The sequence below is a fragment of the Enhydra lutris genome, unplaced genomic scaffold, assembly GCF_002288905.1.
Source record: "Enhydra lutris kenyoni isolate GAN:26980312 unplaced genomic scaffold, ASM228890v2 scaffoldscaffold18, whole genome shotgun sequence".
In the NCBI taxonomy this organism is placed as follows: Eukaryota; Metazoa; Chordata; class Mammalia; order Carnivora; family Mustelidae; genus Enhydra; species Enhydra lutris.
The window spans coordinates 8,341,136-8,367,952 of record NW_019154102.1 but is presented as its reverse complement, the minus strand read 5'-3'; the positions used below and the strand labels follow the sequence as shown (position 1 = coordinate 8,367,952).

Here is a 26,817-nt window from a genome sequence, read left to right as displayed (position 1 = left end):
TTGACTATGCTCCGTGAATATTCATAGAAAACTTAACTCCTGGAACAAGCTCATTTGCCTACAAATTCAATTTCTAATGCACCTCAGAGAAGTGTACTTCAACTCAGTTAATTTCTACTAAATGAAGTGAAGCTCCAATTAATAGCATGAATTTTAAAGCAAGATAAATGTGGTGTTATTACAAGTGGGCTAATTTCTCACACTGATTTATAACACTTTTCTCCCAAACCACAGCCATAGAGTTTGTTTGTTTTAGAGCCTAGAGATTTTGGTGGTTGGTGGCGGGGCGGGGGGCGGGGGGAGGGGTTGGTGGGGAATCTATCAGAAGATGAGAAACTGAGCCATTGTTTTAATTCTTTCACAACAGAGAAATTTTACGTTATAAATCAGCTCTAGGATCTATGGGCTTTTGAAAACAAGACATATTGAGTGGCTACATTTCTTCTTTTAGGCTGTGATATCCCTAAGATGCATTTCCCAGAGAGAGTATGTCCCATAGGCACATATTTCTGTTTCATGACACAGTTAACTCATGGAAGCAAATGTATTTTGTATTCAAGAGCCTCCCCTTAGCCAATAAAGATGCTTCAGTTGCTCAGTACTACCCATCTGCCGAGTGAGGACACTTAACATGTTCTGATTATAACATAATTATTTTTCTCTCTTAAGATAAAAATTTTATATGAAAATTAGAGAACGAATTCAGAGAAAATTGAAGAGCTCCTCCTTGCCCTTCCCTTCCCTTTTAAGCCATAGGTACACAGGTGCAATGAAAAATTGAGGAAAGATTGCAGTGCTATCCCCTATGCTGATCTGACTCAAAAACTACACTTGCCACTTAATAAGGCAATGTGCAGAAGCAGTCTTCAATCCGAAAAGTAGAGCAGAGTATGTGCAGATGCTAATAGTACAGGACTAAAGACACTCATTTTTTCTTTCTAAGATGCTCTTCTGATAGCCAACATCTGGTTCATGCTCAAGTAACAGCCCGTTTATCAGGCTGCTCATGCTACACGACATCCAAATGCTACCACCCAGAGCAAGACGGTGGTCAGTTGATAAAACAGCCCCCACTGGCTGCACGGCGGTGCCCTCATTCTGCTGTGTCATCCCATGCAAATTCCTCTCGGTTCCTCACTTGGTGAGTTATTCCAACCAAGACGGAAGTGCCAAGTGCACGGCCCTGGCCAGCTGCATGGTTCTGCTACCTTCCCACATCTGCAATCAGTATATGCTTGGGAGGAGCAGCTCATTTCATGGAAGTTACAGCAAAATATAATGGGGGAGCTATATCTCCTGCTGAAACCAAATCCAATACATATTCTGAATTTCTTATCTGGTTATTTGCTTTATGCATGCCCCAGAAAGTGTGGCCCACTCCAAAAGAGTGCATCTTAAGGCTGCTGATAAATCATTCCAAAACCAAAACCATTTTAGTAAAGCTGTGAAACTCCAAGGGCAAGGACAGGACTGAAGCATGCTACCTACCTGATAGCTCCGAAAGGTTTGATCAAGGCTACGTGTTAGGAATTACAGATAATTTGAAGGACAGTGAGTCATACCTTGGAACTGATAAAATTTCAGGGAACTGTCCTAATTGTTAAGGTGATTTTTATTGCCTGTATCAGTTTCTTCTCAGATAATATATTATTAATTTTACTTATGGTGCTTACCTATTAGAAAACTCACTATTGGTAAAGAAAATAATACATTTCAGCTGGATCTTTTTGACAGATACTTGGAGGATCTGAAGTAAAAACCAAAAATAAAACTAGCGTTATAAGACCTTCTGTTTTCTAACACTCTATGGAACAGCATTAACTAGAGTTTGAAGACCTAATTTCCAGTTAATGGGGTGACAGAGGAGGTTTTTAGTTCAAGATTTTCTTTTAGTCATGGCACCATGTACTTCACTTGCATCCAGAAAGAAAACTCAGGTATCCTTCCTTATTTTGGCCAACCCTTGAGACCCTCTTTTGAAATCATGCATGCTAAAGACACTGCCCATCAAATACCCAGAACAAGAGTTTACACACATGGATATACATGCACATCAGACTTCAACTTCAATGCAGAGTGATATGAATCACATTACTCAAAACAAAATGATAAAACTAGAGATTTTTCAACCAGAAGTACTCAAACTCATAGTTGCAAAAAAAAAAAAAAAATTCAAAAATTAAAGTCTCTACAGTTAAAACAAGACTGTGAGGACTACCAGACCAGAGCAAACAAGCCACGACACAACTGAAATTCTGGATCAACGATTGGACACAGTTGGTTACCTTAAGAGAATGTACCACGGGTTCAGGCTGCTGAGAAGGTGTGGTATGTCCACTGAAGCTAGCTGGAGAGTTGGGTGGACTGTTACTCCCATCAGCCCCAGATGACAACCTAAAAGAACCCTTAGTAGAAAATCAACAACTTTGTTATTAAAACAAAAGTCGTCTAATAACTGCATAGATGTCATTCAGTATTCAATTTCACTGCCAAATGAGAATCAGCTGCTTAGTTACGTTTTTTCTAGCCTGCCCTAAGATGCTCTCAACCTGTTAATTGGAATACGCTTGCTGCTTGACCAGCAAGAACACTTAAGCAAGAGCCATCACTATGCATGTCCAGATGTCATTCCTGATTTGCCAAAGAGAACAATGCCCCCTCAGGAATGCCCATTAAGAACATTTCAAGAATGATTTTTAAAACTTAAAGATACTCAAGAGTAGGGAATTTGCGAGATACTCAGCAGCTGAGTTAAACATGCTCACTCAGCAAGACAAATGGTATATTCCATATGTCTCAGGAAATATGCACACATTTCATTCTTGCATTGGAGAAATGGTGTGTCTTATAAAACCCTTCTTGGAGGCAAAGACCTAAAGCGGAGCATTTTCCAAAGACATTTACCCAAACTCAGCATTTGCTTTAAGGTAGAATTATTTTTTGTTTAAAAATAAATAAATAAATAAATAAAATAAAAAACTATGGCCACAAATTACATATTTGTACTTATGTGACTCTTTGACTTCATTGCTGAAAAACCAGCACTCGGGCAAGATTAACTTGGTCTATGAGAATCCTCGCCACCCATACAGGAACTGGGAAAAAATAAAACTTCAATTATGTCCCCTCCTAGAAAAAGCAGCCAAATGGGAATTTCCTGAACCTGTTCTTATGGAGATCATGATACTCAAAGGGCCTGAGAGAATTTAATTTCTGCCCAGCAAATCTACAGATTTTCTTCATGCCTAACAGATTAATAACTGCTCCATTTCCCTTGATCTTATGACTAATACCCTGAGAAGGAGCCACTGAGGGTAGCTTCATAAAGGGAAGACACAACTGTGCTTAGGGACATTTATTTTCCAGCACCTACAGAAGAGCTTCTGTGTTGTGCATTTTAGGGATGGGAAGGGAGGATCTGATAGCAGCAACAGGTACCAGTATGGGTTTTATGCAGACCATATTCTTTGTAGAGAAGTTGACAACTTCCATTGATTTTCACAAAGATGGTCATTTCTGCAGTTTGGAGAATCTTCCCCCTTCCCTTGCCACTCTTTCTTCCTATGTCCTTGAAGGCTATCCTTGCCACATCACAAGCCAACTAGAGCCATGTTCTTTTCCTTGCTCAAAGAAATATACAATCAAATTGGGGGCTGCCCCCATCCTTACTAACCACCAGGGAGAGGAAGCCATGGAATAGGACATTTAGCAGACCTCTCCAGCTCTGTCCTCTACTGCTACTAATGATTATGTTAATAGCAGGTGATGACATAGGAAAGCCAATTATGATAGTCCCAACACCTTCTGGGGGGAGAATGTCTGTTTCCCTGTATTTGTAATTCAGATCAGATCAGACATAATAGTGCCTGAAACAAATAATAGAAACCAGTTATCATTGATTTTAGACATTCTTTCAAATCTAATGCCCCCAAAAGATCAAAGGCCCCACACCCAAGCAAAAGCACGCTAGAATTGATATGCCTACATTTTTCCAGCTCTGGGAAGGGAACATTTGAAACAGAAGGGCTGGGCAGCAGAAGGTTGGACAGGAAGGGCTGGAAGGAGGGATAGCTAAAAATTATGGCCTGCCCGGTGAGATTAGCAACCAGAGGCCCACCTGCATTGCACTGGTGCATCCTAAATGAGAAGTTTGAAGCAGATAGGAAAAGGGAATAGTAGGGAACCAGAGCTCTTCAGAGAAGAGCTTCCTTCAGAACCCCTTCATTTTGGAAACATTTCATCTCTATACAGGAAAAGGGTGTCCAAAATTTGGTGGTGATGTTGGGGGTAATGGTGGGCCCCTTCACCACCTTAAAACTTCTAATAAGTTTCCTTCTATTATTGGTTTCGGTATGCTAGCATTGTTAAAACATAAGGAGAGTACTGTTCTTCCCTTAAACACTATTTTTTGAAATAATAACAATGGCTAAAGTCTGAACTGCCCAGTGGGGAAAACTCATTCAGGGATTAAAGTTCTCCTTCTGTGCCAAGGACTAGTTATCACTGGAAAGATCATTGTTCGTATTTTATGTGGTTTTTGGTAAAGTCACGAAGGTAAGCAAATGCCTGGTAAAGTTGTATACCAACAGGTGCTCCGTCCTTTTCTAGATTATAACACAATCAAGCACTTCATTCAATCAAATCCCATTTAATTACTCTAAAATAAAAGGCGATGTATCTTTGTAACTGATATTTGAAGAATTATCTAGGTTCAAACAATATCCCCTCTTAGTTGACTAATACATTTTCACACAACTGTTTTTAAAATATGCTGATTGGAATGCTAGTGAAACAACTGATTTCAAACAGTCCCTTGGAATTTTTTACAATAACATCAAGCCTGTTTGTTTAAATTGTGACTTGGCTGCCTCAAGGAGACAGGGAATTTAAAAAGAAGAAAATCTTAATAAAACTGGAAATGTGATTCCCAGCTTCCAGGTTGTTTTCCAACGACACGTGATTGCATAGTGCACGCACCACCTCTTGGGTCAGTGAGCACTTTTAAAAGGCAAGGAATAATTTTCTGGGCTGGTCTACGGACAATTCATTTACATGGCCAGGGATCTTTTAAACTTCTTTTCCTGAAAGGTGCATGGTATCTTTATTCTGTTGCTTGAGGTTACTCAACTTTCAACCCCAAGTTCAGGAAACAAAACAAAACAAAAAAAAGCAAAACAACAACACTGACGCTGATCGTTTAGGAGATGAAAGACTCGACTCCCAGCTTCCCTCCCCAGAATACACACACACAGCAACTTTCTTTCATGTGTACAGATTTGCTCTCTACCCCCCAGTGTCACTTTTCCTCTAGCAACAAAAGCCATCTGTATGCACAAGCAAATGCAGCAGCTGACCCATCTTCACTCACCGGGAGAGTGGGCAGGCATCGTCCTATTCCTCGGCACCCTTGCCACCACTGCAAGACCCGCCGGGCTCTGGGCCCCCAGCCTTTCTCCATATTTGAGCTGTTTCTAGTTGGAGGTTGCCTTCTATTCTGGGTGGCCTTATATTTGGAACAATATAGTACAATCACTCAGAAAAATACTCTTTCCCAAGTCTCAAGAAAGCAGATAGAACAAGAAGCTTAATGAAATGAACCACAATGACCACAATGGCAAGCTGTAACATGCACCTCGAATTAGGGAAAAAAAATAAAGTAAAACCGAAGTCCTGTCTATTAGAGCTAATAATGATTTTTTTAAAAAAAGTTTTTGACTAATTCTTAAGTTACTGAAAAGAGATAGGTGATAATGCCAAACTTCCAGAAAAAACTGAAGCTACTTAGGCAACTTTGTTTATTTGGTTTTACTTGTGAGAAACAGAGAATTAACCGTTAAGTCTTCTTCGTGTTTAAAATTATTCGAAATGCAGTTGGGAGCACTGCACTCTTTTGTTAAGCAACACAAGGTGGGTAGATATATTCACCAACATTTAGAAAAACTGACACTGTATCAAATTCTCAGCAACATTTGTGCACATTGAAGACTGTGTAATGAGCTAAGAGGTCATCGCTGCATTAAAATAACTTTTACATGGGCTGTATACATCATTATCAAAATATCTATTAATCAGTTAATCTCCAAATTTTTACACTTGTTAGAACTAGAGATACCAGATAAATAAAAATTTTCGTTTTTTTCTATGGCTAAATAGCATAATTCTATTAAAACAATCAGAAGAAAACACTTTCCTCTCCCTGACAACTTACACTAAGACCCTTATCTAAGTGTGCCCATCTTAATAAGAATTTTTTTTAAATATAGAAAATTCACCAAATAGTACCCAAATTCTGGTGTCTGAATGTTTAATTTTAGGAGGTTGAAAATGACAACATAATTCTTCAATTCCCACTGATCTCTTTTTGTAGAAGCGTATGCTGTGTTGTGAATAGCACTGGCCTAATTTCCACTCTTCTCCAATGTTCGGAGGCTGAACAATGAAAAAAGAGTAATGATGACCACAGCTGGTACTCGCAAATCTCTCTTCTGAATCTATGGAATCAGTAGAACCGGTTACCTATTAAATAAGTCAGCCACACATATTCCTCACATGTAACAGAGCAAATTATATATTTAGACTATGATGATCATTTCATTGTTCGCAACACGGATTTGAACATGGCTCTTTAAGTGATCATCTCATGTTGTCAGTATCTAATTTCTTCTCATCAAAAGAATTCTATCCAATAATTTATGTGGTTTACAGCTTAAAATCCACCTCTCAACCATAGTTCTATTTCTGAGATAATCATTAAAAAGTACGGTATTTTTTTTTTCTTACAAATGAGTCCTATCTTCCAGATTTGGTTCCCTTCATTACTTACACATCTTAAACATCTCTCAGATTTTACATTTCCAGATTCAATGACTGAGTAAGACATACAGGGATTCCTACTTCCCTTTTCTTTAATGTGTAGTGAGATTGAATCTCAATGCCTCTCCAATGTAACAAGCTCATTATCATAACCATAAAATCTAACATCTATAACTATTTAGAAGGCTGCTGGAAGGAGCAGCCCTTTAGCTACAGTATTTCCCCACTTTTGTAAAGTAGATACAACACGACATAATAGCTGTGCCTTTCAGCATCTTGTAAACGGTTCTTTTAAAACATTATATATAGATTGCATAGTATTATTAATCTCATAAGAGGGGGCAGTATATATAGGCCAGATTTTCATGGAAGAATAAACTACTTGATGGTATAGCCATTTTAATTTTAAAGGGAAAGATACTCTTCGAATGAGGTCTATTGACTTTCTACTCATGCTGGCAACTTTAAAAACAAAACAAAACTCCAGGTCATGCAAAAATGTATTCTGGACTGGCCATCAATTTGACCTTCAAGTACATTAAATGGTATATATGTACCAATGAAAGCTTAGCTCTCTCTTAGCTCTACAATGGTCAATCACACTATTTTCTGAAGGCTACCTCATAAAACATAATAAGCCTCACTAACTCTATAGGTAGAATTGTTTTTGGCAACTTCAGAGCTTGAAGCAGGGGAGTGCAGATTCTGGCCATCAACCAGGAGAACAACCTCAAACCTTAAAAAAGTCCTTTCTATTTTTTGAGGAGTTCTATTTTTGCTTGGTTTTGTTTTCTGCAGTTTTCCAAAATTCCAAACTTACAAAGAATGCCTGAATGACGCTACTATTCCCCTAGACGTCTGTGTACTCGTCAGCCACTTTATATCCAGGTAAATCCAGTTGATTTAGGTATCAGGAGGACCACTCTAAATGCTAATAGCAAAGGAATGCTCTGCGTCAAGACTGAGTGGGAGGTAAATTACAGATTACTTACTGTGTGGTAAGTACTCATTATAGAGATCATGAAATCTAATGCTGTAAGCAAACACCCTAGATCAAGACACAAAAATATCCCTTACTATTACTGAAGAAGATAAAATGTATTGGTACTGTTATGTCTCTTATCACATGATATCTGGAAGATGTTTTTCTAAGAAAATTGGAACTTGAGATATTTTCTAGTATTGTCCTTACAATACAGACTTCTCCTCAGAATTAAGGGAACAAAAGAAGCTACTCAGTTTTTAAAAGATCATCTAAACAATAAGAAAATATATTAATTATGGTCTTATTGGATAAAATTATTATAATTCATAACAGTAGTTTTAAGAGAACCAACAAGAGGAAGTAATTGTGATTAAGTTGTCTTCTTGCTATTTTATGGTTATATTTCTTTTATTGTTATTTTAGTTGGCATTCTGGAAGCTTCCATTCTTTGGCCTTCCAGAAGTACATATTAAAAGTCTTTAACACAAAAAATGTGTTTTTATATTTTATCATATAAAATACAGGCTTCCCACTTAGATATAAATCAGATGTAATACATTTGTAACAAACTTTGGAGTCCGGCCCTCTTATCTATTATAGGAAGCCAACTATGGAAAGCTAAAGATTGATCGGCTAAAGTGGTTTCCTGTTAGTTAAAGATGTTCAATTTTTAATAAGGTCTGAAGCTAGGTCAAACTATCATATGGTACATCAGAATGCATACTTAGTTGAGGATGGAGGATGAATTTTCTTTCCTTCTTATGGGACAAAGAATGATGCTTTGCTTCATTTCATCAGGAAAGTACTTTGTTCAGTTTGACCAGTCTTCATTCTGACATACTTTTTACGAAACTGCACTAGCACACAAACAGAAGCTTTAGAGGTTACCTTGACAGATCTTTTCCAAAAGATTCCTGTGAATGAGCATAGAAATGCTGAGACCCTCTGCTCTAATACATGACAGTTAGTTGGCTGTATTCAAAGTGTATTTTTATTTTTCTTAAAGGTTTTATTTGTTTATTTGATAGAGATCACAAGTAGGCAGAGAGAGAGGGGACAGCAGGCTTCCCACTGAGCAGAGAGCTCGATATGAGGCTCAATCCCAGGACCCTGAGATCATGACCTAAGCAGAAGGCAGAGGCTTTAACGAACTGAGCCACCGAGGCGCCCAGAAAGTGTATTTTTAAAATTGAAATGAACTAATGTAAGGAATATTTTCAATACCAATTTAAAATAGTAAGCAGTTTCCTAGATTTATGGCTATTCATTTATTCACTTAAATATTTACTAAGGAGCTATCAAGGTAACGTCCCATGCTATGCCAGGTAGATATCTAATCCAGTAACTTTTTGTGTAAAAAAAAAAAAAAAAACAGCACAGTAAGTTCAAGTCATTGACTTTAGAGGTCACACTGCCTGGGTTCAGAATCTTGGCCAGACCCCAAGCCTCAGTTTCCCCATCCATAAAGTGTGGGTACTTATGATACAAGGGTGCTTCACTCGATGAGGCTACTTATATGAAAAGAGCTCTTAAAATGGCGTCTGGCTTACATCAAATGCTCTGCAGCAACTTGTTGTCCTTATGAATGTGTTTGCTTTGCTTATCAACACATTTTATAATTTATATGTCAACCTACTTTCATATGTTCATTATCCAGAGTAGTTCTCAACCTGAGGTGAGCTGGCCCTCCAACGGGGACATCTGGCAAAAATGCAGACATTTACTGGCTGTTAAAATTGGGCAATTTCTGTGGGGCATTTATGGGTTGAGGCCCAGGACACTGCTGAATGCCTGACAATGCCCAGGTCAGCCCCCATAACAAAGAATTATCCAGCCTCAAAGGTCAACAGTGCTCAAGTTGAGGAAGTCTGATTTAGAGAAGGAGAACTGCACTGGAAAACAGCAAAGCCACATTTCTGGCAACAGCTTCGTAGATTCTGCAGATGAGGGTAAGTGTCCCCCCGATTTGGTGATTGGGATGATTTTAAAGGAAACTCTCTCAGCTTCAGCCCTCAAGTGGTCCAAGTATATAGACATCTACCTTCCCACCCCCAAAAATAGGAAATTACTCTTTCTAACAGAAGGGAAAGAATTAAAAACACCCCAGACATCCTACTGTTAACAACGCTAGCAGAAACACAATACAAATGGGCAGTACAGGGCAGGGGTCCTAAGAACGAAGAGCTCTCTGATAGGAGACGGAGAGCATGCTGCAAGCACCTTAAGAATCGAGACACCAATCCCACAGAGAATTAAATTGGCAGAAGGCGCTTTTCTGGAAATGATGAAAAGAAATAAAGCTTCCTTAGCAATATGGCAGGTGGAGATCCGGCACTCAATTTTAAGCAGTTACACTAGGAAAGAAAACAATTGCCAGCAAATACAAATGAGGGCCCTGACCCATGAAACAACATTCCAGGGCAGATGAGAACATCATGTGAGGGAAATCAGAAATTCCTACCCGACCGGCGACCACTCTCTCCTTCACTTATGGCTCAGGGTTGTATTTGGTCTATGGGTCTGCCTCCTCAACAGCTGGACGACTTCCTGAGGGCATGTCTGAGTCCCCAGAATACTCAGCCACTGAGCTCCTGCTACCTGTTAGGACTCTCCTAAATGCTGTCATTTAAAATATTCTTCAAACGGGGCGCCTGGGTGGCTCAGTGGGTTAAAGCCTCTGCCTTCGGCTCAGGTCATGATCTCAGGGTCCTGGGATCGAGCCCTGCATCGGGTTCTCTGCTCAGCAGGGAGCCTGCTTCCCTTCCCTCTCTGCCTGCCTCTCTGCCTACTTGTGATGTCTGTCTGTCAAATAAATAAATAAAATCTTTAAAAATAATATTCTTCAAACCACTACATGTTAATAGCTATTAAGACACTAACTGTTGGCCTGGTGCTGTTCTCAATAATTTAATAATTTATGCTCCATAATTTTTGTGTGGGGGTCCTAGAGATCTTCTGTTCTGTGCACCCACTGCTTAGTTCCTGGGCTGCAAAGAGATCCTGGGGAGGATCTAGTTGTCTGAAATGGCCCAGCGTTTGGGCCGGGGGTGGGGGGCCGCGGGGGGGATTGGAATAAGAGTGTGTTAATAACTGATACAGATGAACCGGTGTATACCAGCTTAAGGTCAGTTCTGTACTCATTTGACTTTCTCCATTTGAGGCATCTAACTGTGGCCCCAAGAGTTACATCAAGTCTGCATCTAGAATCATAACCCAAGGATTTTGAAACTTAGAATTTTACAAAGTCTCCTAAAGAATTTGTGGAGAATTACCGACCATTCACTTTGGAATACAATAGGAGTCATGCTATAAATGAAATGCGATAGGGCTCCAGAGAAGTACAGTTGTCAAGAGAACAATCTATTTCCTGTTCTTTCTTCCATTTGACTTTGGGTTCAGTGATACTTTTTTGGATCTTGTGCTTTTCTTGATACCATACCAGTACGATCCAGAATGTCACTCTCTCGATTCTGGTTCCCATTCATTCATATTCATATTCTCTCTCCCTCTCTGATCCTGGAATAGGTTGTCTTAAAAACTTGCTTTAGGGGCGCCTGGGTGGCTCAGTGGGTTAAGCCGCTGCCTTCGGCTCAGGTCATGATCTCAGGGTCCTGGGATCGAGTCCCGCATCAGGCTCTCTGCTCAGCAGGGAGCCTGCTTCCCTCTCTCTCTCTCTCTCTCTGCCTGCCTCTCTGTCTACTTGTGATCTCTGTCAAATAAATAAATAAAATCTTTAAAAAAAAAAAAAAAGAAAAAGAAAAACTTGCTTTAATCCTGGCTTTGCTGATGCGTAAGTAATGATCATGAGAACTTTACTTTCATTGTTTAACAGATGCATATCATTACTCTCACTACTCACTTAAAGGTAAACTGATAAGAATCTGGCTCACAGCTCAATTTTAAGCCCTGTCACACTTAACAGTAAGATTTCATGTATCTTTGAGCTCCTTGAGGTCACTGTACTTGACTTTTATTGGCTTTGAAATTGTGATTACCAGTACACCCTATCTGCACATAGTAGTTGCTCAATAAACAGTATATTACTGGATGGTCAAAATCTAGGTATGAGATTGTGGCTTTTCCTTGATCATCTCAAGAACAGTTGTGTCAATGCTTTCCTTGTGTGTCTATACATTTGGTAATTAGAAGCCACTCAACTACTTGCCAAGTAAGTAAAGCACACCTCTAGAGTGCTAATGTGGCCCAAATCAAGAAGGGAAACTCCATGTCTTTGATGGTCCAGATTTTGGCAAGTTAAACTCTGACTAAATTCCCATTACTTCTTTTGTTTTCATTACCCAGATACTCTTATTTGAGCAAAATAAATTCATCCTGAAAATCTTGAATCACTTCTATTTCTAAAGCTATAGTAAAGCTCAAATATGTTAAAATAGCAACTGAAAAGATCACTGGAGCTGGTTAGCAGACCAAAATTAGAAAGAGACTTAGACCAGGGCATCCAAAGTATATGCTGGTTCTCATCAAAATCATTATGTGATGCCAAACATTAAGTGATGAAAATAAAGTAATATCAAAAGAGATATTATTCTCAACTTCACTAAGTGCAGGCCAATCTGTAAGAATCCAGGTGTTCCCAGCCAGGGAAACCAGAAGATAATATTTATTCACTCATTTTCATTTTTTACGCCAAATAATGGCTAAGATTGAGGTCTGTAGAGTCACAGAAGAGACGGTAAAGAGGTTTAACTCAAAGAACCTAAAATTTTAGACATTTGCCCTGTTTAGGGAAACAGAAGTCATTCAGAAGGATGTGAGGGGCAGAGTAGCAAGTACTGAGGCTGACATGTAAGGCAGGAGTCCGATTGTGAAGAACCTTCTACAACACGTGGAGGATTCTGTGCTAAGGCATGAGCTGTGATAAGACCCAGTTTGCCCATCAAATAATACTGTGTTCTTGGGAGAACAAAGTAGTTTTGAGATACCTGAGACTCCAGGTGAAAATTGCAGATATAGAAATACAGTTTTAAAAATAACATAAACTAAATGAAAGTAATTAGAGATTAACATGATGCCTTTTTACAAGAATTAGAGAAGGCAAATTCCAGAAGAAAAGAATCCGTATCTAGAAAGGGCTAGGACAGCAAACACCATGTATCTCTGTAGCCAGAATGACAGCAGACAAAGAATAACAATGAAGGCCCGATTTAAAAAAAAAAAAAAAAAATTAGCTGTTAAACAATAGGTAGGAAATGTGAATAATTACATTTATGTACATTCTGCTTCTAGGTAATGAGTTTATGTGCTTAGTTCTTGTCTTTTGTTAACCATACAATCCTCAGCGAGAAACACTCAAATTTCTAGGGAAAAAAAAAATGATACATTTAAATGATTCTCCAATCAGGTTGACATCAATTAAATAGTGAAGATTGATGGCATTTTTGTTGAGAAAAACATATCTGGAGACTTTTAGGGTTATAAGAATGGGGGTTGAGGAGGCAGGAGTAGGACCCAGAGTCAGGACCTGCCCTGAATGGCCAGTGTAGACGCCCAAAGCAAAAAAGGAACTCGGGTTAACTGCATTTGGCTTGATGAACAGAGTTGACTGATGCTGGTGTTAAATCCCTCAGCACTCCCCAGAGCCCAGTGGTAGACGTGCTCAGAGCTAGAGCCCCAGGGACTAAATGACTATTTAAGAGAAATACTTATTGAGTTGACTAAGAACTGTTACTCTGTCAGGTGGCGTTGGCTTACCCTGGCTTCACCAAAAGGAAGAGCCTTCTTTCTCCTCTTTTGCTACAGGATCCCACACAAAATGGGAAGGTCAAGATAAGAGAGTGGTAGCACCAGCTTCATCCCAGGGCAGCCACTAGAATTAGTACTTCTACCCCCAACCAGCACAGAATGCAGTTCCATCCGTGCCATTTCTTGGAAGCTCCATCTTGGGAGGATTCGCAGTGGCTTTATGTGTGAAGGCTTACAGGAATAGAAGCAGCCGAAATGAATGCCGTGTAGCCTCTGCACATGAGGTGGAAATGAAATCTCTAGCCAGGAGTGATGAACACCCTCCTCTGCCCCCCCCAGTGAGAACATTATCGGGGCACAAAAGGAAGCATCTTGAAAGCATGAGCTCTCTTTTCACAACCACTCTTACCAGGAAGGAAGGAAGAGACAAATAGGCTTATGTGTGTCCTACCTCATAACATAAATAACTTATGATGAAAAACAAGAGTTTTGGATTCAAACTATAAATGCTCATTGGAGTCAATAATATTCAGAAAGGCGAGTCAATGACCCATCAGAGAGTTTTAAAATAAAGGGTAAAACCACTTTGCAGAATGAGTACACAAATCATCTGTAATTCTGGGAGATTAAAGAAGTTGAATGAGCCTCTCCTTCCAATCTGGACTGTACTTTCTCCTTCCCTCTCTTTAAATTTTAGAGTGTCCCAGGGCATAGTCCACAAACCTCCCCCACCCAACATTCATTCAAAAGAAGTTCTAATTCAGTCCCATATCAATATATTCTTGCAAATTTGTATCTCTGGCCCTAACCTCTCCCCGACTTTCTCCTCTATGTCTGACTCTGCAGGTAACATCTCCTCATAGATGTCTGCCTCAGATATACCATGTCCAACACAGAACTTGACTCCCCTGTACCTCCTAACCCATCCCCCCAAACAACACCACCAATCATACAAAATTACTTACATGAAAACCCAAGGAGTCATTCCTGATTCTTCCCAGGGCTGTCACACTGACCAACCCTGGGCTGTTACTTCCTGTCCAGCCTATGTTAACGGTTCCTCCTGGGGTTGTCAGTCCTCAAACTATGAAGCCACATGCAACCTCTTTCCCTTATAGTCCAGATCCAGTCTATCATGGAGCACTCTCAACTCTACTTCGATAAATCCTCTGAATCCAACACTTCCTCACCATCTCCATGCTACCACCTCCCTCTCAGGCTACCGATCTAGCTCCCTAATGCGTGTCCCCATGTCCTCCCCAACCTGCCTTTAACTTCTTCAGTCTGCATTCCTAGTGACTTTCTGGTAATGTAACTAGATGTATCACACCCATGCTCCATTCCTCCAGTGGCTCTCTAGGAACTAAGACCAAAACCCAAACACTTGATTTTGGTCAACAAAATCCACAGGGTCTCTTACCTGCCTGTCTCTGACCTTCCCACCTCACCTCCTGTTATTCTCTGTCTCACACACTCTGTTCCAGCCACACTAACTTTCTTGTGCTTGTTTCCTCACACATGCCTAGTTCACTGCCACTGAAAGCCTTTGCCCTTGCTGATCTCACTTCCTGTGATGCTCTCCCTTACTCCTTCTGACCCCTCCTGATGTCACTTCCTCAGAGAGGCTTCTTCTAACTCCATGCAAAATACCCTCTCACTCCAATCATTTACCAGTTCTGTACCCTGCTTTTGTTTCCTTCAAAGTCATTATTACTTCCACATATTACATATTTGGCATTTTAAAAAGAATAGTCCACTAAAATGTAAGCTGCATGAATTGAGGGCTGTATCCCCATTGTCTAAAGCATTATCTGTATGCAAGAGGTGCTCACAAAATATCCGGGGGGGGGGGGGGGGGGTCAACTATCGAAAGAACAGCCAACATAAGCCATCAGTTTTCCATGATCTACAGAAATCCCATTCCCTTTTAGTTAGGGGTTGTTTTGGTTATACTAAGGAAAGCAGGGGAAGCCCACTAATCACCTATCTTTGAATGGATATCTCTGCACTAATCTAACAATAAGCGTCACCATTTCTCATTCCAAATAGCAAGGTCACTGCTTTTGCCTAGCCTCCATGAGATTCTGAGGGTAAAAGACCGCAGCAATAGCGGATACAGAAAGCAGTTTCCTTTCATCCCTCCATACAATCTCTGACCACAGCTAATGCCACAAACTAAGACTGCCTGGTTAGAAGTTTTCATTTCTCCTGGAGTCTCCAGGGCCAAAATTTGGAGAACACTACCCAAGGAAAGGACCTGGCTGACCCTTAAAATGCATGGCTAAAATTTCCTGGAAAGTTTTGAAAAGTAACATCACAAAGCTTTAGGAAAGGCAAGTTTTAAAAAGAAATTTTTTGAAAGTTAGAATTTTTACAGTAGTCTCATCCTGGAAAACAATCTGGTTAACCAGCAGTAAGTTTTCCTAAGCTAGCCAAAGTGGTTTTTTAAAAAAAAAAAAAAGTCTTTTGCTAGCTCCGGAGGGAAATGACCCGGAGTCTAATGAGCACCATACGCTACTCGCGGCCTGACCCTCAGCAAGTCACTTGTTCTCAATGGAGAGGCTAATATGGAGAGTCCTATCAATTAGCTTCATGTGGCGCCTGGGAAGGGTGACTAATAGGCCTGATTACAAGGCACTCTGAAAACATTAAGTGCTACAGAGAAGTTCCCTAATTTCCAGATGGCCATCAGTTGCCATGAAAGCAATGCGAATGCATCTGGCTCTTTTTAAGCTCTTTTCCACCGTTTGGCTCTTCTGATGTCAATCGGTCCCTGTGACAAAGACAAAAAGATGAGTGAGGATTCTTCTCGCCCTCCTATAGGTCTCCTCCTGATCCACAGGAAACACAATGGAGACGCAAGCTAGCCTTTGCTCTCCTTTGTTCCTTCCAAAGTACCTTGCAGATCCCCATGAAGAGAGACTGCATGAATGGCCAGAGGAAGGCTTTTCCTTTTTGTCCTTTTCAAGCGTAACACAGATCATCATTAAAAACCACAGATTTGACAAAGATCATGGGAGAAGAGAATATGAATGACCTGAAAAATACAGAAGTCACTTTATTCTTACTAGTGATCTCCTGATTTCTCATTCTATCATGTGATGTCCTCACTTAAAGAAAAAAGGGAGATTAATTGGTTTCTGACCTCCTTCCATGCGAGAAATGGCTTTCCTCATTCACAGATGGACATGGATTTAGAATTTCACTTGTCTGTGAAGGAGTATACAGCATTTCATGTTCTTTCCAAGCTACCTGTCGTGTGGTATCTAGTTTAAAGACAAGCTTGCCCATGTTATCTTTTCAGCAATTGCTCTAAGACGTGTAAGGACACAAAAACAATATAATCAATCACCCATTAAAGTACAGCTTCAATCATCAGACATATGTGTTTCAGAAAAGTACAAACTTCCTATCTGTTAGTACCACAACAACTGTCCTGTAGGGGAGGACTTGCCTTTTCAGTTCAAATGCAAGCATCTTGATCTCCAACAAATTTTCCTCCCAAAGCTAAGTGGCTTGTTGGAAAGAATAGCTTGGCCTCTTCCCAACTATTCTTCTGGTTCACTCAAGCGCATTTCAAATACCACATGTTGATAACTGAGGGCAGGTTTGGGGATGACGGGAGAAAGAAACTTAAGCCAATGAAAATAGAAATAGTACTTATTGGGAAAAGTTTTTGTATATAATAAGTTATTTATGCACAAATGAAAATTTGCATACCAATATGAGGGACCAATTTTAAAAATGATATTAAGAGATACCCCAAGAAACTGACAAACAATTTCAGGGTAGAGTAGGAGGTCAGCAAACTACTCTTGGAGATAAATCCAGACCCTTTCATCTGTTTTATAAGTAGTTTTGTTAGAACACACCCACACCTGTTCATTTAGATATTCTGTTTTCAGCTTTTCTGGTGCCACAATGGCAGACCGGAGTAGTTGAAAAACACCATATGGCTCACAACTTTGAAAATATTTACTATCTAGCCCTTTATTGAAAAGGTGCCAAGTCCTGGTTGAGGTGATAAGAACATTATGACAGGACTGGAATAGTCTGGGAATTTTTTGGAGAAGGAGGCAAGTGGCTTACAAAGAAACTGTAACTGAACCAGAAGGGATAAGTGTTAAGTAGAAAAATATTCTTTCTTGACTAATCAGGTTATCTAGGGGCTAGAAATGTCCTTAAGATTAATAAAAGAAGGAAATCTTCCCATGCTGAGAGAATCATTATCAGAGCAATGAAGTCTCTCACTGACTAATAAAACAGACGGACTAACGACTCAGCTGGGTTTCTTGGCAAATTCCCAATTCAGACCCTAAGGACGCTACACCAGAGGTTTGCTCTGGATGGTGATGGTGGAGATTGTGGTGGTGGCTGGTGGTATTTTCACCACTATCTTGCTTCAAAAGACACACATTTGCCTTGCAACAGGTTTCAGCAAAATGGGGAGAATGCTAGACTAGTGATAATAGATAATCTGGGCACAAACCTTGCCTTAGCCCATGAGTGAACACTCTCTCACCTGCAAAACAGAGATTATCATAGGAGCCAGGGTCAGGATGGGTCAGCATCAAGATGGCTTACAACAGGCAGGACCTCTGCTGATACTCAGAATGTGGTTCTAGGGCTTGGAACAACAACAAAACTCTAAGCTGGAATGGGCCACTCAACCAGCCCCATCTTGTGTGCTGTCTGCACCCTGAGGCTGACTCAACTATGAGGGTTACAGATTGTTGTACAGCAGCCATTTTGCTGTGGCCCAAATGGTGTGTCTCACAGGGAGAAAGGTCCATTTCAGGCTGCAGCCCCATCATTTAAGAGCTTGTAAAAATAAAAGAATTGGGCACTATCCCTTTCATGACCTACAACATCTCTCCTTGGGCCCTAAACACTTAAGATTCTGAATACTGAAGACCAACAGGATTGTTGCCTTCAAACAGAATGAACATAAAAAATATCTAAAATTAAAAGCATAATTTAATAAGGTGATAAAGTATTAAAAATCAATGTGATAGCAACATTGGACATTTTCTAGGCTTAAAGACCACAGTCTTATTGATTCGTAAGTAACTGTAGCATCATTTACAGCCCTGAGAAACCACCCAGAATTGAGAGCTGTCTTATGATGCTCTCACGACTGGTTCTGAGGGACTCTGTCAATATCAAGATCATGAGCAGGGTATTTGTTTTAAGTGAAAAACATTGGAGAGGCAACTGCCCTTACCTGCCCTCATGTCCTTCTTAATCTGATTCTCCAGTGTCAAAGGCTCAGTGCAACTGGTTTCCTAACCAAGAGAGTCCTCTTCAATTAAATGAATGCCTGTGAGGCCACATGAGCCACCCTCTTCACAAGTGAGCATTTAGAGGGTCTAGTCTTAAATCGACCTCTCCAAAGTCCTTTTCAACTGGCAAAGAACCTGAGCTGTCATCACCAACTAGTGTATCATTTGCTGAACTTACTGACAAAAGTGCATGAGTTTTGGTGGTTAAGGACTCGTGCATTAAAATACGAGTGGGATAGCAACAAGGAATGGAAAGTGAATGGGGCTGGTTCCAAACAAAACAACAAATTTCAAAATGCAAAGCTGCTGCAGCTCCCTCTTTGTCTAAAACTCTATGTCAAAAAGATGTCAGCCAAATTCCAACTGTAGCTTCTGTTAACTTTTGGCTTTCAATACATGCTTGCCACCCAAAAGGATAAAGACCTATCATTCCCACACAATTCATTTGTGACTAAGTTTGCTGGAATGGTCAATTTTTTTTTTTTAAGATTTTATTTTTTGACAAAGATCACAGTTGGCAGAGAGGCAGGCAGAGAGAGAGAGAGGAAGGGAAGCAGGCTCCCTGCTGAGCAGAGAGCTGGATGTGGGGCTCAATCCCAGGACCCCGGGATCATGAGCTGAGCCGAAGGCAAAGGCTTTAACCCACTGAGCCACCCAGGCACCCCATGTCATTTATTTCTGAGTGTGTATTTTATGTTTTTCTTGTATGAGATTTCTGGACTTATGGATATGAAATCTTCTTGCCATGCGAAAATATTTCAATAAATTACCTTTTCGACACTAAGATACATCTGCCTTGGGTGTCAAAAACAGCTGAAATATCTTGGCTATTAAAAAGCCTCCCTTTCTTAGAGCCAGCTTTTATGTAAGTCCAGGATGGCTCCCATCTGCTCCTGGGTTTATTAGTTACTTGTTATCTGTGGAACATCAGAACTTCTGCATCGCATGTTGTTCTGATGCAAATAAGAGGCATTTTAGGTTTAAAAAAAAAGGCAGTACCAAATTTGTTATACTACATTTGAGTCAGATTTACATTTCTTTTTGATCCTTACATTTCTACATGCAATCTTTCCCCTAATAAACTGCTAAGAGCAGCAGCTTGATTAATAAAACTAGCAAAATAAGTCCAAGGTTATTAAGCAAGGTGGTTAGCTATCTCCTTGTGTGCTCAATATTTTTTTCTTTTTAAAAAATATTAGGGGCGCCTGGGTGGCTCAGTGGTTAAGCTTCTGCCTTTGGCTCAGGTCATGATCTCAGGGTCCTGGGATCAAGCCCCATAAGGGGCTCTCTGCTCAGCGGGGAGCCTGCTTCCCACCCCCTGCCCCTCTCTCTCTCTGCCTGCCTCTCTGCCTACTTGTGATCTCTCTTTGTGTCAAATAAATAAATAAAATCTTGATAAAAATATTAATTCAAAAGCTGCTTCTACTCCATTAATGTAGATTATGAAAGTTAGAAAGTTCTCCAAGAAGATAAAAATTCTGAAAGAGTGGCTTGATTCTTTGTGTCCTTGGACTAGGGCACTCCTGAAATCACAAATACCTCCGCTGAGTCAGTTTTTGGGGGGTACTAATAAACTTGAGGATAAGAAGTTCTCCCAAAGGAAAGAATGAGACCAAAGAGAGACACCTGAATGAAGAATAACAGAGTGCTCTGAAAAGGAAGGAATATTTTTTTTTAATAGACTGACCCTTTGCTAAAGGTAACACTTCCTCCCCTCCTCCATTTCTGGGTGTACCACAAGAACCTGTGGGAAGGAGTATTTGTCCCAGAGGCTTTAGATCTTGAAAAAGGTAGAACGCAAGCAAGAGTGGGGGGATTTTCTCAGCCCCTAGAATAAGGCCCTTCAGACTTACAACAATTGAGGGGAAACTGTAATTTTTTTTTAATTTTTTTAAAGATTTTATTTTATTTATTTGACAGACAGAGATCACAAGTAGGCAGAGAGGCAGGCAGAGAGAGAGGAGGAAGCAGGCTCCCCGCTGAGCAGAGAGCCTGATGCCTGGCTTGATCCCAGGACCCCAGGATCATGACCTGAGCAAAAGGCAAAGGCTTTAACCCACTGAGCCACCCAGGCACCCCATGGGGAACCCTGTAATTTATTTCCTATGCTGTCTTCATACTGCTTCTCTACACGTGCTTTACTTAGCTTCCTACGATAAGATCCTACCCAGTTATACAGGCTGGATGGCCCAGAGTCCGAAAGATAATCTGCAAGATTTCCACAGGAACTGTAAAGGCAACGCAGGTCATTATCTCACGGTGTACCCATGACTATTCCTCTTTCATGGCAATGAGAAAATCTGAGGAAAGGCCCAGTCCACTGACTGCTAGCTCTTACTTCAGATGCTTTACTGTACAGAATGAATCCAATACATCAGTTAGCCTTTGAAAAAAATATATATATTTTTTCCTCTGGACATTGTTCCTTCTGTGTATCCCTTGTTTAGCAGACTTCAATTTATATGCACGTCTTGTTATTTTCCTCAGTCTATCACACCGGAAAAAAAAAGTAATAATGTGGGTTATATCAGGTCTTTGTCATCTTTTTCACAGTAATTTCTTTTGGCTTATCCCCGAATTGGATTCCTGACAAGTATGTTCTATTTTAAAAATATAAAGAATACAGATGGTTTCCATGTGAGTTACAGGTAAATAAAAGTTAAATTTTAAACATCTCCTATATTGGTATACTCTTTCGTCGTCATTTAAAAAAATTCTCTCTGAAATGTCAGGTCTCCACTTATCCTATGGAATCCTTTAAAATACTTTTGAAATGTGAATTTTTAAAAAATGTTTACATTAGTTCATGTGCTCAGGAAAGAATATTCTAAGTTCAGGTGATCTTTCACTATCATTTGTGCCAACTTTTTAAAGGTAGCTCCTTCTCATGTAACGACAGCTAATAGGTAAATAATACCTGATAAGAGGACTCATACTTTCAGGCTCTCTTTGAAACTTTGTGTTCACACGCTGGATTTAAAGTCTGTCTCCGCGATTCTCACAGGATCCCAGGAAGCTCCGCAGAGGAAGAGCGCTGTGCTCTCTGCTGATGACTTGCGCTCCAGCCGGACCTCCTCTGAGCTCCTCTTTCCCACTGGTAGCACCGTCTCAATCTACTGCTCTCTAGCTGTGCTTGACTAAAGACCCCTTCACTCTAGGATTTGGACACTACCTTTCTTTTTCTTTCTTTCTTTTTTTTAATCCTTGAGCTCAGAATATTCAGGGCTGAGAAGGGACGAACCTTACCAAATGAAGACAAAGACACCTTTGTTCTTGACCAGAGAGGAATCCATAGGCATTTATATACTCAATTTTGTTTATATTTAAATACGTATACTCTTAGGGAAAACTAGTCCCTTTACATTCATTACAGAGGGCTTATACAAAGAATAAAAATGAACATTAAGGGACCTTAATGCACATTATCTCTCAAAATACACAAGCTAATACTACTCAGACTGGTATGTGAGCCCCTCTATACGTATATTAATGTGACATGAGCTGAAAGATAGACAGCCTTGACTGTTCCCTAAACAGCTATCTGAAGAAATCTGATTAACTTTAGAACCCAATGAGGTAGAATAACCCACTAATGACATAAATATGTCCCTGTAAATAAGAGACCCAGTATGGCATAAAGTTGTAGTTTTAAGGAATATCAAAATAAAAAGGACACGTCTATTTTGTATATACATTATACACATACATAGACTTTCTCTGGATAGAGAGTCATGGATTTGTACAGCTGACCAGAACCTTCCATACCAGTTACAGCTATCTTCTTTGTTACTCAAAGGGTATCAGGTTCACAAAGTTTAAGACACTTCATCTTGGTCCAAGAGCTTATTAGACTAAATCCTAGTTCTTGTAATTCCTATTCTCTGTTCTAGCATCTTCACAGGGACTCCTTTAATTGCTTGGTAACTAAGAGTCCAAAGTCACTATGTCTCAGCTTCTAAAATTAACTCAGTTATGTTTTGTTTATTTATCGCACAATGCTAGCTTAAATATAATTTAGGAAAATCTCAAATCATTTAGAAATTTATTTACTTAAACTGTCTTAATCTGCCAAAGAACTCCATTATTTGTCTCTATTACAGTGATTATGTTTAGGCAATACAGATATTGCCTGTATTATATTTGTCTACTTTATATTTACAAGATATTAAGAGGCAACAACTTTAATTTTTAATGTGTTGGAAGCATGATTGATCACTTTCCTCATGCTACAGCAAAAAACCACACAACGACAAAACAAACAAAAAACGCAAACAACTGGAAGTAGAGACTTTTAAATGGGAAATGCCTGAACCCCGTTGCAGGAAAGGTCTGAATTGGAGAGGGAGGACAGGGTGGATTGGGTGGGTGCCTTTTTCACAAAAGAGAAGTAAGTGGTGACCTCCAGTGGGAAATGGAAAGCAAAGGGAGGCAGCTCAAATGGGCTCAATCTTCCCATCTATACAAGCTTTTATTAGACCCAAGTTTTCACGGTTTACTGTTTTTTAAATATATATATATATATATATATATATATATATATATATCTCAATAGTATTTACATTTAACTGATTCCATATCAAACACTATACAATCTTTTCTATTGCTTTCTATGAGATGGTTTCTTTATGCAATTATAAAAGGAAAGACTGTTTCATCCTTTTTGACTTTTCACTTTACTTTGGATACAAAAAATTAAAAAGAGTAGAAAGTCATTTATCCAAGAAAACATTAATTTCTCTTACAGTTCCATCTCTAGTTTTCCCTGAATATCCTCCACATTACTTCTCATTCAAATATCTATGATCCTAGTTGATGATAATACACAGTAAAAATGTTTGCTGAGCAAGTCTTTTTTTTTTTTTTTTTTTTTTTTTTGGTGACAAATTCTGCCAAGGACAGGTAACCAAAATGCTATTTTTATGGCTACTCCAAAAGAAAAATTTAATATGCCCTAGTGATAGAATTATCATGCCAGTATAGATATAAAAAGAAGTCCTGTTAAATAAGAATGGATACCACAGTCCCTAATAATTGAGTGTTTTTTACATTCAATAATTCTCTTAATAAGTTTAGTAAGTGGCATAGCTGAATTTCTATTGCATTTCTAGTTCATCTATTTTCTCTTTTTAGAATAAAGACTTCACATCACATATCTGAGATCCTCAAACAAGAACCCTTGAACACGGGGGTGGGGAGACACAGAAGAATGTTGTAAACCCCCCTCACTCTGAAAGCCTCCATGTTGATTTTGATGTTTTTCCTATGAATTTCACTCTCTTCTGTATTTTCGCTCATACATTTAGCTTTTTCCTTAATCCAGTTTCCCTTTATTCAGGTTCTCCAACATGACTTTTCCCCCATAAATTTACCCTCCAGATCTATTTGTCTCTTTTATTCCAATACACCCACGCCACTTGGGCAGCTCCCATCTGTCATCTGAAAACTATTGAACTATACATAGATTTTTTTTTTCTTTCCTTTAATTATATAAATCATGGTGATTTGGAGAAAATGGCAACCCACAAGCATTATTTCTTTGGAGGAGTCCATTTTTTTTCCCCCAAATGCGACTCTAGCAGCAACCAGCCCTTAATGGATTTAACTAATTTTTTCTATCAGTAGCATCTAGATTCTACTTGTGCCACATAGAGTTGCTATCCATGAAAAAAATATTTTGCCTCAATTTCCCCTCAGGAGTGCCACAATCTTCAAGCAAGTAACAATCGAAGAATGGCATCACTTGCTTTAAGCATCCTGTAAAGCATTACTCTGTGCCTGGTTTTGTGCAATAGTGACTGATTTTTTTTCTTTCACAGCAATTCCAAACACTAGAAAAGCCAGACATTTAAGGTCCTATAAGACAAAAAATGACTTGAGAAACAACGTCAGAAAATACAAAAAAGAGGAAGAGCAACAAAATAAGTATCTCCACAGCAAAGACAGGAGAAGCACATGAGGGAAATCTCGGTGTCTGAAGGAATCCTCTCATTTCTGTCTGGGACAATGGCCATCTGCATAGGTACACACAGGTGAGGGAGCTTTTCAGAGATGTGAGGCTGGACCTGGGGTGTGTTGCCATGGAAGTGACAAGCTCAATTTCCTTAGAGCCGGTGTACCCTCCTCAGCATTCCTGGCAATGGTGACAGGTTCCTTTCCTTTGTTCCGAAACTGCTCTGGAAACGACCCTGCCTCCTTCCCAATGCACTGCATTGTGAGGCCACACTGTAACCAAATTACACGAGGGGAAGATTTTTTCATTTCCATTCCTAAAATTAGACTCTTCTGTGTGTGCTAGCACAACAGAAATAGAAACACTTGCTGAAAGGAGCCCACACAGTGGCGATCAAGTTGCCATGCCTTTCAAACACATTTGCTGAACCCACAGCACCTGGGCAGCCACATGACACAAGACAGATCAGGCACCTTTACGGATTCTAATAAATCTCTAAAATGTTAATCTCAAGAGGTGGGTAGTTTGCTTTGGAGAGGGACTCTGGGGCACAAAGGACACAGAGTGCTTTCCAGGCAGATGCTGGTGCCGAAGCATTTGAAGAGAGGGAACAGATTTCCCAGTAGGACTTTTAACAAATGTACTTAATTGACTTTGGAATCAGAGCAAACTGCTTATTTCCGATCTCTTCTTGATGCAAAACCCAAACTCAACACAAAATAGGTGAGAAGAATTTTTAAAAATTAGTTTTTACCTCATGGTGAAGTTGGACTAGTGACTGATTTCTTCAAAACACGGTATTATTTATAATAAACTCACCATCTAGGTGTGCTCTCACATCTACTGTAAGATATTTTCTGGCTGAGTAGACTTCTTCACAGATATAGCACATAAACATTGTAGACAGGTCTGGATTAAAAATCCTTGTGACCATCAAGAAAAGGATCATGGGATGAGTTGAGAGATCCAAGCAAGATTTTTAAATTTGGGCTAAAGTAACAAATTTCATGGGTACCTTAAAAACTACTACTATAACTATTTGTTTCCCTCACCACCACCCACCTCCAATTCACTCTGAACAAAAAGGCCTTCTCGGACCGCATTCTGTTCAGTATGAACGTCTCATGCAGATATGGGTGTGTATGTTTGTACTAAACTAGGATTTTGAAGTATTTTGGAAATGTGTCAGGGAGGAGAAGGCTCTATAAAATGCAATTTTTTAAATTTATGATGGATCCCATCCATGGCTTAAAGAAAAATAGAACATTTACTTTAAACCAAGGAATAGAATGTCTGATAAATCTTAGAGGGCTAAACAAATGCAATGTTAATTAAAATAAGTGTTTAAAAAAGGAATTTGACCATAAGATAAAAACAGATTTAGCAGCTTACCTATACTGAATGACATAAATAGTATGAAATGATTAAAGAGGAGTTATGCATTTTCTAGAAGAACCCTGAATAGGCCCACATCTTAGCTTGAGTCCGTCCTTCATTAGCTGTCTGACTAGGACTATACTCTTAACATTCTGTGAATCTTGCAGGCCTTTACTTTAAAAAATGGGGTTGTCTCAAGAAATGGGCAGAAGACATGAACAGACATTTCTGCAAGGAAGACATCCAGATGGCCAACAGACACATGAAAAAGTGCTCCACATCACTTGGCATCAGGGAAATGCAAATCAAAACCACAATGAGATACCACCTCACACCAGTCAGAATGGCTAAAATTAACAAGTCAGGAAATGATAGATGTTGGCGAGGATGCAGAGAAAGGGGAACCCTCCTACACGGCTGGTGGGAATGCAAGCTGGTGCAGCCACTCTGGAAAACAGCGTGGAGGATACTCAAAGAGTTGAAAATAGAGCTAGCCTATGACCCAGCAATCGCACTACTGGGTGTTTACTCTAAAGATACAAATGTAGTGATCCAAAGGGGCATGTGCACCTGAATGTTTATAGCAGCAATGTCCACAGTAGCCAATATATGGAAAGAACCTAGATGTCCATCAACAGATGAACGGATAAAGAAGAGGTGGTATACACACACACACACACACATACACACACACACACACACACACA

The 26,817-nt window shown here is 39.7% G+C and overlaps 1 protein-coding gene across 5 annotated transcripts in view; it reads right to left on the bottom strand.

Moving 5' to 3' along the window:
* Positions 1–26,817, bottom strand: part of LOC111148151 (coiled-coil domain containing 85A) — a 201,755-nt gene that overhangs the window by 5,362 nt on the left and 169,576 nt on the right. For 2 of the 5 annotated variants that reach the window (XM_022504589.1, XM_022504590.1), the window contains exons 4-5: positions 5,369–5,503; positions 2,286–2,405 (exon numbers count right to left, since the gene is read on the bottom strand). The exons of 1 other annotated variant lie outside the window; for it this stretch is intronic. In XM_022504589.1, the coding sequence (XP_022360297.1) occupies positions 2,286–2,405; positions 5,369–5,503 (255 nt within the window). The remainder of the gene's footprint in view (positions 1–2,285; positions 2,406–5,368; positions 5,504–26,817) is intronic. 2 more of the 5 variants (XM_022504591.1, XM_022504592.1) reach the window with 1 other exon arrangement.